The 17,751-nt window shown below is 34.4% G+C and overlaps 1 protein-coding gene across 1 annotated transcript; it reads right to left on the bottom strand.

Moving 5' to 3' along the window:
- Position 1: 1 nt before the first annotated feature.
- Positions 2 to 15,157, bottom strand: LOC130048797 (ras-related protein Rab-7L1-like; the record flags this gene model as incomplete). The annotated part of the gene is made up of 6 exons (XM_056145855.1): positions 14,985 to 15,157; positions 14,422 to 14,622; positions 13,762 to 13,833; positions 2,382 to 2,563; positions 871 to 992; positions 2 to 38 (listed from the first exon to the last, which is right to left on the bottom strand). Coding segments are annotated over exons 2-6 (531 nt in total), but the record flags the coding sequence as incomplete, so codon positions are not given.
- Between the last annotated feature and the right edge of the window lie 2,594 nt (positions 15,158 to 17,751).

Here is a 17,751-nt window from a genome sequence, read left to right as displayed (position 1 = left end):
ATTCCGCATGTTTGGTCATCATTTCCTCGATAAGGAATCTACAAATGTAAATCAAAGTACTGATAGATACTGAAAGACGTAAAACAATGATCATGAATCTACAAATTTAAAAACAATGATCAGAAATGTAGTCAAAGTAATTTAAAAGGGAACAGAAACTGCAGGTATTTTTTTTTAAGATGATACAAATCAAACAGCCTAGCGCCAGGTATGCATCATGCTGAAGAACTCTCCCTCATCATTCGGATATACACAGTAAATTTCCTCTACCCAATCATTTCGTCTCCCTCATCATTCGGATATACACAGTAAATTTCCTCTACCCAATCATTTCGTCTCCCTCATCATTCGGATATACACAGTAAATTCCCTCTACCCAATCATTTCATCTCCCTCACCATTCGGATATACACAGTAAATTTCCTTTACCCAATCATTTCGTCTCCCTCATCATTCGGATATACACAGTAAATTTCCTCTACCCAATCATTTCATCTCCCTCATCATTCAGATACTGACGGTCCTTTACCCAATCATTTCACCTCCCTAATCATTCAGATATTCCGATACACGCGGTCCTATACCTAATCATTCCGTCTCCCTCATCATTCGGATACACGCGATCCTTTAGTCTTTACCTAATCATTTCATCTCCCTCATCATTCGGATACCCATGGATGATATCATTTATTACACCAAGCAAGCAGCAACACGAAATCAACGGTGACCGTAGGAATCCAAAGACTAGTCTTAACCAAATTTTTTTTAATGCTATGTTTATCAAAACACAATGGTTTATATAAAAAAAATAGTATACATGTAATTTGTCAAAACAAAAAAAATCACTTCAAAATGGCGGGGACTAATCACCTCATTGATTCGTCGATCATCAGCCCCTCTTTGACGGAGGTCTCTGTCCAGCCCACGAAGTCGTGCTCCTTACACATGTCCTCAATCTCATTCTGCTGGACTTCCCGGTGAGTCAGGTCACACTGACCACAAAAAAAACAAAACAAACCTAGATACATTAGTTCACCACCAAGTCAAATCAGAGTTAATCTTAATAGCTTTTATTCATAACTGACAAAAGATGTGTACACATGTACTTGTGAGATTGATCGCTGTTCGTTGTCTTCGTCTTGCATGTGTAATAATGTTTATTTCCTAATGTAACTTGTAAAGATGAGTTTGATTGGTTAACAAGCTGAGGGTAAATAATGTGACGTCACATTGTAATTATCATTTGTCAACAACACATAATTGGACGTGGATAAGGAGTTCATTTGGTTATAAAATTATCCGGGCCCAACAAGGGTGTCCCGTACATGCAATACGAATTGAAAAAGCAAGATGCCTAATAATTAAAAATTAAAAATGGTCAAAGGTCATTTATTAAATGTAACAGTATATTCAATCTTGTAAATTAAACTTAAATTCATATGTGAACAAGATGTGTTTGTGAAACACAAATGCCCCCGATAATGGCCAATTCCAAAGATGGCCAATGTCACAAGGACAAATATCTTGGTACCAGTAGAAAGATCATGTCACAAGAAATGCTCTTGTGCAATAGGAAAGCTCTAATATTTACCATTTAGAAGTTATGACCAATGTCAAAGTTTTCGAAAGTAAGTCAAATTCCAAGGTCAAGGTCACAGGGTACCCACAGAAAGGTCTTGGTACAAGGAATACTCATATGAAATATCAAAGCTCTAGCACTTACTGTTCAAAAGTTATTAGCAAGGTTAAAGTTTCAGACAGAATGACAGAATTACAGACAGGACAAAAACAATATGCCCCCCCCCCCCCTCCGATCTTCGATCTCGGGGGCATAAAAAGATGTGTGGGCCATGAAATTGTCTAACATTACTATTCCAAAGATATATGGTGCCGAAAAGAATTTCTTAATTTGTACTAGCTCACTCACGAATATCAATTGTAGAAAACGCTTTTTTCCATTAAAGAATCACTAATCAAAGTTGGTTGGCAATATTCCGTATAGAATTACGATTTTTATAATATCTTTTAATGTGGAATCAATAGTTTTCACTAGGGGGTGGGGTGGTGGGGGCTAATTTTTGCGCAATACTATGGGTATCCCTATCCCCCGAATTTCAAACCACAACGAAATACACAATTTATATAATGTTTCAAAGTGTAAAATCCAGCGAGGCAATTAAATCTGAAAGGACTAGACTAATATTGCTGAAATTCAAATTTTCATTCATATGTAACAAGGAAGTTTGTCATTATAATGTTGTAGAGTACCTCCTTAATGGCCAAGAGGAGACAGATGAATAGACACATGCCTTCCTAGCTAGGGGCAGACCCATAAATATCTACCTTACTGGCAAGCAACAGACAGACACATGGATACCTACCTTATTGGCCAGGAGGAGGCAGGGAATGGCAGACCCATCTGCTAGCGAACACTTAGTGTCCAAGTCTTTCTTCCATTTGACTGCATTCTGGAAGGTGGATTTTTGTGTCAGATCAAACATGATGATACAGGCATGGGCGTCCTTGTAGTAGACCCGCGTCATAGACGTGAAGCGCTCCTGTCCTGAAAAATATAGTACATGGGTCATAGTGCATATAGTACAAGGGTCATAGTTTATATAGTAGACAGGATATAGTACATATAGTACACAGGTCATAGTACATATAGTACATGGGTCATAATGTATATAGTACACACGACATAATGTATATAGTACACAGGTCATAATGTATATAGTACACAGGTCATAGTACATATAGTACACAGGTCATAATGTATATAGTACACAGGTCATAGTGTATATAGTACACAGGTCATAGTACATATAGTACACGGGTCATAATGTATATAGTACACAGGTCATAATGTATATAGTACACGGGTCATAATGTATATAGTACACAGGTCATAATGTATATAGTACACAGGTCATAATGTATATAGTACACAGGTCATAATGTATATAGTACACAGGTCATAATGTATATAGTACACAGGTCATAATGTATATAGTACACAGGTCATAGTACATATAGTACACAGGTCATAATGTATATAGTACACAGGTCATAGTGTATATAGTACACAGGTCATAATGTATATAGTACACAGGTCATAGTACATATAGTACACGGGTCATAATGTATATAGTACACAGGACATAGTGTATATAGTACACGGGTCATAGTGTATATAGTACACGGGTCATAGTGTATATAGTACACGGGTCATAATGTATATAGTACACAGGTCATAATGTATATAGTACACAGGTCATAGTGTATATAGTACACAGGTCATAGTACATATAGTACACGGGTCATAATGTATATAGTACACCGGTCATAATGTATATAGTACACAGGTCATAATGTATATAGTACACAGGTCATAGTACATATAGTACACAGGTCATAGTGTATATAGTACACGGGTCATAATGTATATAATACACAGGTCATAATGTATATAGTACACAGGTCATAATGTATATAGTACACAGGTCATAATGTATATAGTACACGAGTCATAATGTATATAGTACACAGGTCATAATGTATATACTACACGGGTCATAATGTATATAGTACACAGGACATAATGTATATAGTACACAGGTCATAGTGTATATACTACACGGGTCATAATGTATATAGTACACAGGACATAATGTATATAGTACACAGGTCATAATGTATATACTACACAGGTCATAATGTATATAGTACACAGGTCATAGTGTATATAGTACACGGGTCATAATGTATATAGTACACAGGTCATAATGTATATAGTACACAGGTCATAATGTATATAGTACACAGGTCATAATGTATATAGTACACAGGTCATAATGTATATAGTACACAGGTCATAATGTATATAGTACACAGGTCATAATGTATATACTACACGGGTCATAATGTATATAGTACACAGGACATAATGTATATAGTACACAGGTCATAGTGTATATACTACACGGGTCATAATGTATATAGTACACAGGACATAATGTATATAGTACACAGGTCATAATGTATATACTACACGGGTCATAATGTATATAGTACACAGGTCATAGTGTATATAGTACACGGGTCATAATGTATATAGTACACAGGTCATAGTACATATAGTACACGAGTCATAATGTATATAGTACACAGGTCATAATGTATATACTACACGGGTCATAATGTATATAGTACACAGGACATAATGTATATAGTACACAGGTCATAATGTATATAGTACACAGGTCATAATGTATATAGTACACAGGTCATAATGTATATAGTACACAGGTCATAATGTATATAGTACACGGGTCATAGTACATATAGTACACGAGTCATAGTGTATATAGTCCACAGGTCATAGTGTATATAGTACACAGGTCATAATGTATATACTACACAGGTCATAGTGTATATAGTACACAGGTCATAATGTATATAGTACACAGGTCATAGTACATATAGTACACAGGTCATAGTGTATATAGTACACAGGTCATAATGTATATAGTACACAGGTCATAATGTATATAGTACACAGGTCATAATGTATATAGTACACAGGTCATAATGTATATAGTACACGGGTCATAGTACATATAGTACACGAGTCATAGTGTATATAGTCCACAGGTCATAGTGTATATAGTACACAGGTCATAATGTATATACTACACAGGTCATAGTGTATATAGTACACAGGTCATAATGTATATAGTACACAGGTCATAGTACATATAGTACACAGGTCATAGTGTATATAGTACACAGGTCATAATGTATATAGTACACAGGTCATAATGTATATAGTACACAGGTCATAATGTATATAGAACACAGGTCATAGTACATATAGTACACGAGTCATAGTGTATATAGTACACGGGTCATAATGTATATAGTACACAGGTCATAATGTATATAGTACACAGGTCATAATGTATATAGTACACAGGTCATAATGTATATAGTACACAGGTCATAATGTATATACTACACAGGTCATAATGTATATAGTACACAGGACATAATGTATATAGTACACAGGTCATAGTGTATATACTACACGGGTCATAATGTATATAGTACACAGGACATAATGTATATAGTACACAGGTCATAATGTATATACTACACGGGTCATAATGTATATAGTACACAGGTCATAGTGTATATAGTACACGGGTCATAATGTATATAGTACACAGGTCATAGTACATATAGTACACGAGTCATAATGTATATAGTACACAGGTCATAATGTATATACTACACGGGTCATAATGTATATAGTACACAGGACATAATGTATATAGTACACAGGTCATAGTGTATATAGTACACATGTCATAGTACATATAGTACACGAGTCATAATGTATATAGTACACAGGTCATAATGTATATAGTACACAGGTCATAGTGTATATAGTACACAGGTCATAATGTATATAGTACACAGGTCATAGTGTATATAGTACACAGGTCATAGTACATATAGTACACGGGTCATAATGTATATAGTACACAGGTCATAATGTATATAGTACACAGGTCATAATGTATATAGTACACAGGTCATAATGTATATAGTACACAGGTCATAATGTATATAGTACACAGGTCATAGTACATATAGTACACGAGTCATAGTGTATATAGTCCACAGGTCATAGTGTATATAGTACACAGGTCATAATGTATATACTACACAGGTCATAGTGTATATAGTACACAGGTCATAATGTATATAGTACACAGGTCATAGTACATATAGTACACAGGTCATAGTGTATATAGTACACAGGTCATAATGTATATAGTACACAGGTCATAATGTATATAGTACACAGGTCATAATGTATATAGTACACAGGTCATAGTACATATAGTACACGAGTCATAGTGTATATAGTACACGGGTCATAATGTATATAGTACACAGGTCATAATGTATATAGTACACAGGTCATAGTACATATAGTCCACAGGTCATAATGTATATAGTACACAGGTCATAATGTATATAGTACACAGGTCATAATGTATATAGTACACGGGTCATAATGTATATAGTACATAGGTCATAATGTATATAGTACACAGGTCATAATGTATATAGTACACAGGTCATAGTACATATAGTACACGGGTCATAGTACATATAGTACACGGGTCATAATGTATATAGTACACAGGTCATAATGTATATAGTACACAGGTCATAATGTATATAGTACACGGGTCATAATGTATATAGTACACAGGTCATAGTACATATAGTCCACAGGTCATAATGTATATAGTACACAGGTCATAATGTATATAGTACACAGGTCATAATGTATATAGTACACATGTCATAGTGTATATAGTACACAGGTCATAGTACATATAGTACACAGGTCATAATGTATATAGTACACCGGTCATAATGTATATAGTACACAGGTCATAATGTATATAGTACACAGGTCATAGTACATATAGTACACAGGTCATAATGTATATAGTACACGGGTCATAATGTATATAGTACACAGGTCATAGTGTATATAGTACACAGGTCATAATGTATATAGTACACAAGTCATAGTGTATATAGTACACAAGTCATAGTGTATATAGTACACAGGTCATAGTGTATATAGTACACAAGTCATAATGTATATAGTACACGGGTCATAATGTATATAGTACACAGGTCATAGTGTATATAGTACACAAGTCATAATGTATATAGTACACAGGTCATAATGTATATAGTACACAGGTCATAATGTATATAGTACACAGGTCATAATGTATATAGTACACAGGTCATAATGTATATAGTACACGGGTCATAGTACATATAGTACACGGGTCATAGTGTATATAGTACACAGGTCATAATGTATATAGTACACAGGTCATAATGTATATAGTACACAGGTCATAGTACATATAGTACACGGGTCATAATGTATATAGTACACAGGTCATAATGTATATAGTACACAGGTCATAGTACATATAGCACACGGGTCATAATGTATATAGTACACAGGTCATAGTGTATATAGTACACGGGTCATAATGTATATAGTACACAGGTCATAGTGTATATAGTACACAGGTCATAGTACATATAATACACGAGTCATAATGTATATAGTACACAGGTCATAGTGTATATAGTACACAGGTCATAGTACATATAGTACACGAGTCATAATGTATATAGTACACAGGTCATAATGTATATAGTACACAGGTCATAATGTATATAGTACACAGGTCATAATGTATATAGTACACAGATCATAATGTATATAGTACACAGGTCATAATGTATATAGTACACAGGTCATAATGTATATAGTACACAGGACATAATGTATATAGTACACAGGTCATAGTGTATATAGTACACAGGTCATAATGTATATAGTACACAGGTCATAATGTATATAGTAAACAGGTCATAATGTATATAGTACATGGGTCATAATGTATATAGTACACAGGTCATAATGTATATATTACACAGGTCATAATGTATATAGTACATGGGTCATAATGTATATAGTACACGGGTCATAGTACATATAGTACACGGGTCGTAATGTATATAGTACACAGGTCATAGTGCGTGTATGACACATTTCTTTAGTTCTGCCTCTTTAATGCTGATCCTTAAAGTAGTACTGTAGTAAAGGTCATTTTGTACAATTTTTGGGAAGAAGTGAAATGAGCCCAAATGACTTGTACATTAAGTCATTATCTGAATGTAGTAACAATTTTATGCATTCATCTGGATTTATTTCCAAGTCTAAAACAATTGTTATCTTCAAATTATGTCCTGGTCCATATGTTTTGCTTCTTGGATTTTCAATCTGCTATATAAGTTGGCCGATAACTTTTGATGAACATGCAATCATTTCAAAGTTGATATACATCTGCAAATCATTCATTTATCTTTTTTTATGATATCAGACAGAATTTGGGGTGAGAAAAAATTCACCAAAATGAGCTTCATCATCTCTTTATTGTTTATTAAGGTTATCTTGGAAAATTATCTGTGAAGTCAAGGTTATCTTGGAACATTATCTGTGAAGTCATGTAGTCCTGTCTATTCAGGATTGAGAAATGATGGAAATATTTTTTTTTTTACTCATTATGACCCATAGATTGCAAAATGTACATCTTTTGTGCAATATCTCTCTGTCAACAGAATTTTGACTATTGCTGTACATGGTCGTACAAGTTAATGGCAGTCAGAGAAAAACAAATGACAGTCTAGCATCACAAGGTCAATCTAGTCAAACCAAGGTCAATCTAGTCAAACCAAGGGCAATATAGTCAAACCTAGGTCAATATAGTCAAACCAAGGTCAGTCTTGTCATAGCAAGGTCAATATAGTCAAACCTAGGTCAATATAGTCAAACCAAGGGCAATATAGTCAAACCAAGGTCAATATAGTTAAACCAAGGTCAATATAGTCAAAACAAGGTAAATCTTGTCAAACCAAGGTCAATATAGTCAAACCAAGGGCAATATAGTCAAAACAAGGCCAATCTTGTCATAGCAAGGTCAATATAGTCAAACCAAGGTCAATATAGTCAAACCAAGGTCAATATAGTCAAACCAAGGTCAATATAGTCAAAACAAGGTCAATCTTGTCAAACCAAGGGCAATATAGTCAAACCAAGGGCAATATAGTCAAACCAAGGGCAATATAGTCAAACCAAGGGCAATATAGTCAAAACAAGGTCAATCTTGTCAAACCAAGGGCAATATAGTCAAACCAAGGGCAATATAGTCAAACCAAGGTCAATATAGTCAAACCAAGGGCAATATAGTCAAAACAAGGTCAATCTTGTCATAGCAAGGTCAATATAGTAATACCAAGGTCAATATAGTCAAACCAAGGTCAATATAGTCAAAACAAGGTCAATCTTGTCAAACCAAGGGCAATATAGTCAAACCAAGGGCAATATAGTCAAACCAAGGGCAATATAGTCAAACCAAGGTCAATATAGTCAAAACAAGGTCAATCTTGTCAAACCAAGGGCAATATAGTCAAACCAAGGTCAATATAGTCAAACCAAGGTCAATATAGTCAAACCAAGGGCAATATAGTCAAAACAAGGTCAATCTTGTCATAGCAAGGTCAATATAGTCAAACCATGGTCAACAGACATGCTTATTAACCCAGGTATAATGCAATAAATCCAGTTTTTCTAGTCAATAATTTGCTTCCGGTTACTGTATAAGTAGAATTAATTTTGGCATTATTGGCGACAGTGTTGAGATAGATAAAAATGAACATTATCAACAATTTATTCCATAAGTGGGGGGGGGGGGGGGTGTAATAGCTATCTTTCTTGGAATTATAAAGTCGCTAGAATTAGCTCTCACTATAAATGTATACCTATAATCTATGGACAAAAAGCTATACATGTATTTGTGTCCTGCTAAAATTACCATTTATATGGTAGTTAAAAGTTTTATGAAAAAAATTCTGTCTTCAATGTGATGTTTTAAGTACCAACAATCTATTTTTTGCACAGAAACCTGCATACATTTTAAAAATCTGATTGTTTTGACAACTTCATTGACAGATACAAAAAAAATTATGTTTTCCTAAGTGAATCATTGTTTTTATCATATGAAAATATACACTGTAAGAATTAAATGTAGGTACATACATTTCATCACAAATATTATAATATTCAACATGTTCAATTAATGATTAATAAGTTCACACTATGCTACTGATTCTTACATATACATTATAAAAATTGTAATACGCAATCTATTTCCCTTCAATCAGGAACGTTCAATTAGGCATTTTGAAAATTAATTAATAAAATTTGGTTAGCATCATATCAAAATTGAAATTTTTAAGGTGAAGAATATCCAACCTAATTTAAATTAAGATCTTTTATGCTCCATAATATTGATATAATATTATGTCTTAATTAGGGCAGAGATCTATTTTGAGCAGATTAATTTAGGGCCCCAATTGTAATTAGGCCAAGTAAAATTAATTAGTAGATTATCATTCCCGCCCGCCCCTCGAAAATCGACCCACCCCGATTTTTTTTATTTTTCAAAATTACGATTTCCGGATATTTTTATGTCCGGTCAGGTATCGTAAACGTACTTTGTTTCACTTTGCCTTTTAGAAACCCAAATACACATGTAATTATGATTTATAAAGCCTTTTCTCAATGAGAAAAGGCATTTTCGAGGTCAAGAATACCATGGCGAAAAATAAAAAATAAAAAACAAAATCCTCCCACCCACCCCATTTTTTTGTGAAGTTTGAATGATAATCTACTAATTAATTTTACTTGGCCTTAGACTGAAGAAAATCCAATGATTTTGAGTCAGAACAGCCTACTTTGAATTTTCTGTTATATATATTTCTATACTACAATCTGAGAAATCAATTCACTCTTCTATAAATTCAGACAATCTAGCCCTCATTCTGTATAGGAGTTCTCCAGTAAAACATAGAGGAACAAAGGAACAGATTTTTAGCAACATTAGATACACTTTCTATTTAAATACATATACGATATTTATCAAACGAACTCATCAAAGGTTATTTCAAGTTCATTGATCAGTACAAATAGTGAAACAGAGTCTGTGTAGGGTATATTGTTGACCTTAATCATTCAGAACATTGAGTTATCTGAGCTAGAGCCTTTCTTCTCTTCACTTGCTTAATCATTACTTTTAATTAAAAATCACATTAGAGTTGTAATTTTTAGTTGTTTCTCAGATAAAACACAGTGTGACAGAGAGCACTGATCAAACAAGAGGCCCTGCGAATATCTTAACGGTCACCTGAGTCACTCATAGTCCATACATAGCCCATACAGGCCAGGAGTCTCACATCTTTTAGGCCTCAATATGGAGTATTTTGTGCATATGCTTTTGATCTTTCAAAATATGCATACAATTCCTATTCAATCACAGAAGAAGGGGAAAAAAATGAAGGATTGAAGCACATAAATCATTTTGACATTCCCCACCCCACAACTCTTCCCCATCCCTCAAAAGTTTGAACCCCTGACCCATGAATTTTACAATTTAAGAAGAGGATATTACAGACATCATAACCCTGCACTTATTTTATCTCTTATGACTGTGAAAGCAGAGAAGAAAAAATAATTTAATACATTTTCATGATGTGGCCATATTGGCCCTGCCCAAGGGTCTCAACCCTTGACCGAGGAGAAATGAATTTCATAATTCAGGTAGAAAGCTTCACGGATATTATAATCAACAATATTTGTCAAATCTATATGGGAGCTAAGAAGATTTTTTAAGATTTAATACATTTTCACTATATGGCCATATTAGCCCCACCCTAGGGCCTAAACTCCTAACCCAGGGGCCATACATTTCACAATTTTGATAAAAGGCTTCATGGACATCATACATGTAATCATGCATTTGTAATCATGCATTTAGTTTATTGACTCAAGTGATTTAAATAGTTAGGAAGATATTCTGTTACAGGTAATCAGGAAGTGTTATAATACTGTCCACAAAAGTTTTCATTTCATAACTAAGTTTTACCTTACAACTGCCACTCAGATATTATATCACCTTTAACATGACTAAATTTGGCATTTTGTTCATATCTTATCAAAACTAGAAGTGGTTGAACAAACACTGGGAATGATTTGAATTGATTTTAAATTTTTGATAAAGACACCGATAAATTATGAATTCACTTCCCCTGGGTTTTCTTTTCTTTTTTTTATCCAAATCATGAAAAATACATATATGTACAAAATGAAGCTGTTAACTGTTAAAGACAGTGCAATATAATTAGCATTAACTTTTAATTAAAAGTGATAACTGACCACAACCCTTTGAAAAGAACCTGGATTGTGTAGACCTGTCTTCGAGGGCGAAGACAAGTTAAGGGGGGAGGAATGTAGTAATTAGAGCTATACGGACCATGGATATCGGAATGAATAGCTCAGTGGTTAGAGCACCTGACTAGTAATGCAGGGGTCCCTGTTTTGATTCCCAGTCCAGCCACAGATTTTCTCCCCTCTCCTATATACTACACTATCAACTCTCAAACCTATCAGCTCTCAAATCTATCAGGATTTGTGAAAATTTGAATGGAAACCATGCTGTAGAAATTTTGTCTACATAAAAACATCCACACACAGAAACAGGCATGGTAGATCAGACATTATTGAGCTCCCTCCATGTACAGGGCACACATATTCAATTCCATGCATAAACAATCCCCGAGTCATTGATCATTATTACTGTTTTTTTGCCAAGCTCTAATTAGCATTAGCTGTATGATGTATATGTTTATTCCCCCCCCCCCCCCCCCCCCAGTGATATCATGTGTGTATTTTATGTATATATTTGATATTATGTTAACTACTTTTCTATTCTCTCATTTATCTGTCTGTGAATATGTTTTATACAGGACCACAATGTAAACTAGTCATTTGTACTAATTGTGCTATCCTGTCTAAATAAAAGAATTTATTATTATTATTATAGCTGTGACAGTCCTAGGAGATATCAAAAGGTGTACTGTCATGGAAGGTGAAGCATGACAAAGAACCCTTTCTATCAAACCGCCCAGAGTGATGAAACCGCCCAGTGATCAAACCGCCCAGAGTGATGAAAGCCGAGAGTGATGAATATGGGCAAAACGATGCATCGCGATGCCACCAAATCACCATGTAGTGGTCTCGATTCAACGTTTGATTTATTCCGGGTCTGTTTTGGTTTGATATGGTTTTAGAATCATTGTACACATTGTTTTTGATAACACGGTTTCTGATTGGCCAATGGAATTGAAAATTGACCAATCAACGTACGAGTAAACTTTGCTGTATCAAAATGGATGCAGTCGAGTTGAAAAATGCACCCCAACGTATAAATCCTGGGTATGGCAACATTTCAGCTTTAGGACAAGTGATAAAAGTGTTGCTTTATATTAAACGTTTTTACATTATGTAGAATATATTTGCAGAGAGCAATAAATACCATGAAACATAAAAAGTCTTAGCATTATAAAGAATTTGTATCGAATCAAAAATCATCGAATTGAGACTAAAGTATCGAAAATCGAATCGAGAAGGTACTGTGTCGTTTCATTCTATAGTGATGAAACCACCCCGAGTGATTAAACCGCCCACAGTGATCAAACCGCCCAGAGTGATCAAACAGCCCAGAGTGATCAAACCGCAAATACTGACTTAAGCATAGTGCTCAAGGTCATGGAAGTAAGGGAATTTTATTGTGCCAATGACCTTCATATCTCAAAACCTTAGTCTCAAAGATTTTATCCAAATAAACCCGCGACTTTCACTCCTAGAGCTGGGTAAAGTCAATACCTACTTCAAATGTGTCAGATATATGATGTGTAAGTAGAGAACTGAACCTCGAACCCAGGACCTCAAACCCAGAACCTAGAACCTCAAACTCAGAACCTCAAACCCAGAACCTAGTACCTCCAGAGTGTCACACAAGCATCCTCACCGCTAAACAAGTGCCTTAAAACCCAGTTTACATAAGTTCGGTATATATGAGTTTGGTGACACGCTGTTTTAGGAATATTTCAGATGAGTCCTAAACACATAATTTGAGATTGAGATTTGAGTTGAGAATTTTACATGTTGGTGGCCCTGAAGCCTGCTTCTAGTCAATAAAACAGTACACTGCTAATTTGGTAACAAACATTACTGAGGGTGTCGTTTACCTGCAATATCCCATAACTGCAGCTTGATGGTCTGAGTGTCTGACCATTTTACAACCTTCAAGGCAAAATCAACTGAAAAATAAATCAGAAAAAAAAATTTAAATAAAACATGAGGCTCAGACCTCAGAAGGTAGACTCCCAGTGTTTAAAATGACCCAAAGTAATCTCAAAATAGGAGTCACTGATACCAAAGCTATGACAATCTTTAATATGTGTCAATGTAGAATATTTCTTTGTAAACCAAATCATGTGAACCAAAAAAGACTTTGAGTCACTGCATTAAATATTTGTACATTTGAAATTCTCAGAATAGTTTTAATTTAATTGAAATTATATCATGACAAATAATATCTGTCTAAATTAAGGGGGTCGGGCTAGAAGGATTGCATCAAATGGAACAAGTGATAATTCATGACGCATTAACAGCTTCTGATTATCATTGCAAATCATCACTTGCTAAATGTTTATTTCACCACAAACATGTATACCCTTGTAGCTTGTTTTGGGAGGAAAAAATTGGGATAGACTAGCTAGTCTATCTAAAATATAGCAAGAGAGCTTCAGTCTTACTGGTACCCTAGACAATGCGATTTCTGTTAGGACTGAAACGCTCCCAAATGATATGTATATTTCCCTACAGGTGCCGTACAAGTTCTTTACCTCCGATGGTCATCTTGTAGTCCCGGCGGTATGCATCATTTACATATCTCTGCACAAATGACGTTTTCCCAACAGTCGGGTCACCAATGATGATGACCTTGAACAAAATTTCCGTCATTGTCCGAAATCTCACTCAACTGACCAGATTTCCTGACGAGTCAGCTAAAAATACCCATTGTGTGGAAAAACAACCTCTTCTATCTGTCAAAACAGAACATTAGAACTGAAAATTCATTTTAATTAATTCAGTTTGTAAAAAATATACGATTTGTGTACAAGAATGCTGTCTCACTCGATCAAGAATTACAGAATCTGACATATCGCGTGTTGTACTGATAGAAATGTACCTGACGAGTTTCATGTAATATTATTTTAATGAAACACGTGACGCTCTTATTAACAAAAACCAAAATTACCGATCCTTTCGATCACACTCAGATTATTATCAATCATCAGATTTTTATCATATGACATGGGGATATAATTAAATTTGTCACATAATCTGCTTACGTAATAACGAATAAAAAACGAAATACTGTGTCAACACTACACTTTCAAAGCACCTTGATGAATCAATGTAATTCTTTCTTCGGTTGTTCTAAATCATGCGGTTAGAATTTTTTCCACACAAAATATTTAAAGATTCCGTCACTTCTCAAACAAGCATGATCACCAGCACTTCCGCCAAAACAAAAAAATCACATGATTCAGTCATATGACCGTCCTTTAGAAGACAGAAGAGTTCCTAGATTTTGGTGGGAAATTTAAATTTCCAATTTATTGCATATCAACAGAGAGAAATTATTTGAATTCGTTTAGATTTGAAGAAAAAAATTATCATAGCCAATAAAAAATTAATGCATGATTTTGGGGAGGGAGAGGCTGCAAAAAATTAAACCAAGGTATATAATTATAAACAATTCTCAAGAAACGTATACTAGTATTTCTATTGAAAAAAATATAATCAACTTGGAATATCTATCCAATTTCAAAAACAATTTAAGTGATTATTTTGGAAAGATTCAGAATAGTCCGCAAACATGTACACGTAGCATCGTTTTTCGAAGTGTAGGGACAGTCGGGGAGAAATTGTCTTCTACAATTGTTTTAGTTTTTGTTTTGTTTTTTCATAATTCTTTATTTTCTGTAATATCAACACAAGTGGCATATATGCATCAATCTTCAAGTTACAGAGAGAAAAAAATTATGAGAGAGAGAGAGAGAGAGAGAGAGAGAGAGAGAGAGAGAGAGAGAGAGAGAGAGAGAGAGAGAGAGGGGGGGGGGAGAGAGAGCGAGAATAAATATATCAAGAGGCTGTTTCAATTGAATAAAAGGTTCCATCCATTCCAGGTTGTGTCAAATTTTGTTTTTTCACCATTTTTATAGACGATGTATATATTTCAAGGTTTCATAGTTCTTTTTCAAATGAGATATCGCTACTACTATATTTAACGTCTTTTCTGTACACCTCATGGTATATATATGTTGTACTTTAACCACAGAAAAAGTGTGTTTTGAATATATTTGTTTGAATCAAGAAACATTGTCTTCTACAATTGTTGGCAAACAGAAAAGGAAGTCAGTCAATTCATCAGTTCATTATTACATTTTTACCATTCATTACCACAACAATGCTTTTAATTGTATATCGCATATAAATCACTATAAGTAGGCCTATTGGAGAGGGAGATTACAGGGATTGCATCCCTTTCATTTTGAGAGAGAGTAGAGTTGAATAACTGGCGGCCGCCATATAAATCAATTAAATGGCGCCCCCTCTAAATCCGCCAGTAGTTTAATAGAAAATAGTGAGTTTGAAACAAAATGAGATGTGCCAAACACAATCTTCAGAGACTGTGTAATTGTGTTAAGAATTCACTTAGCCTATAAATTGGAGAAAAAAAACCTGCTTTAAAACGAACTTTTACTAGTTTATATAACCTTATGTAAACAAAAACATGTTACGAGCCTTATTTACATAACAAGGACTTGTGACCTCTGTTATCTCCCATGTACCGTGACTCCTGACATTTAGATACTTGCTGATCATTAATAATGCCTTAGTTAAGCATTCGAACATTAAAAATCCTTTTTTTTAAATTGAAAATTTTCAGTTTAAATCGTGGACCCATCTCCCTTTAATACCTTCAATATTTGTCAACCAAAATCAATATTCTTGACACGAGACCTCTCTTTGACACGGAACCTCTCTTTGACACTGATGTTTTGTGAATATGCATTACAGATCATCCTAAACAGTTAGCCTACTTTTCGTCTCTGTGGCGGTATTAGGAAAAATCAGAGGGGCCAAGTGGGGAAAATCACGCTCTCAGTGATTATATGTGTGGTCTAGGCGAGACAGATTGTCAAATATTACTCTATCCTCTATGCCATCATGTTCGGGTGTTATATACTAACGATCAACAGTTATCACGTATATAATATTGTTTCAATATATACATGCAGTTCTCGATAAAAAAAAAACCAAAAAAAAAAAACCAAAAAAAAAAACAAAAAAAAAAAAAAACCCCACCGATATTTCAACTTTAATAGATACAAGTATTTGCAGCAGCGAAACTGATATACATGGATCAGCAAACTTTTTAGAAATTTACTTTCCACTCAATACTACAATTAATTTTAAATTCGTCGTTTACAGACCATAGGGTCATTTGCGTTTTCTTGGATTTTGTCCACTCGGTTACAGCAGGCATACTGTTGGGGATGTGAAGGATGTTTAAAGCGTCCGTCACGATTTTGATTCTCTATCACTTAGAATGCCCCGGAAATTCATTTTTGAAAATACATGTGGACAAGAAGTGAAAAGCACGAGTATACGTCATGAAGCACGTTAGCGCACTAGTTAACTGAAAAGTATGCTGGCAGGAAGCGTTGCTGTTCAAACTCTCATGTATTTTCCAAAATGAATTTTTTTTTTTTTTTTACATTTGCATGCATTTTATTTCATTTCCATCGGGATATTCCCAGCCGTACTATATTTGATTATTTATCAAGATTCATGCGCACATTCACGAGGAAATGATCATTTCAATTGGTAAAAAACCCATTGGAAATGTAAATATAGGGCTACCATTCCTCCGCAAGACCAATTCACTACTTTATCCTGACGAAGTTATCGTTGATAAACATATCGTCGTGCTTTCAATTAAATAAGAAACGTACTAATGACTAAAAATGGATTAAAATTCAATTAACAAAAATGAAATTTGATTCCAATCACGTAAATTGAAGGTGAACACAAAATGGTGCAACTCTTCCAAAGGATTATATCCATTATAAATGTATTTAATTTGTTATGATAGTGGATTG

Source organism: Ostrea edulis, chromosome 7 (genome assembly GCF_947568905.1).
Source record: "Ostrea edulis chromosome 7, xbOstEdul1.1, whole genome shotgun sequence".
NCBI lineage: Eukaryota > Metazoa > Mollusca > Bivalvia > Ostreida > Ostreidae > Ostrea > Ostrea edulis.
The sequence above is the reverse complement of the archived record's forward strand: the minus strand, read 5'-3'. Positions and strand labels throughout refer to the sequence as shown.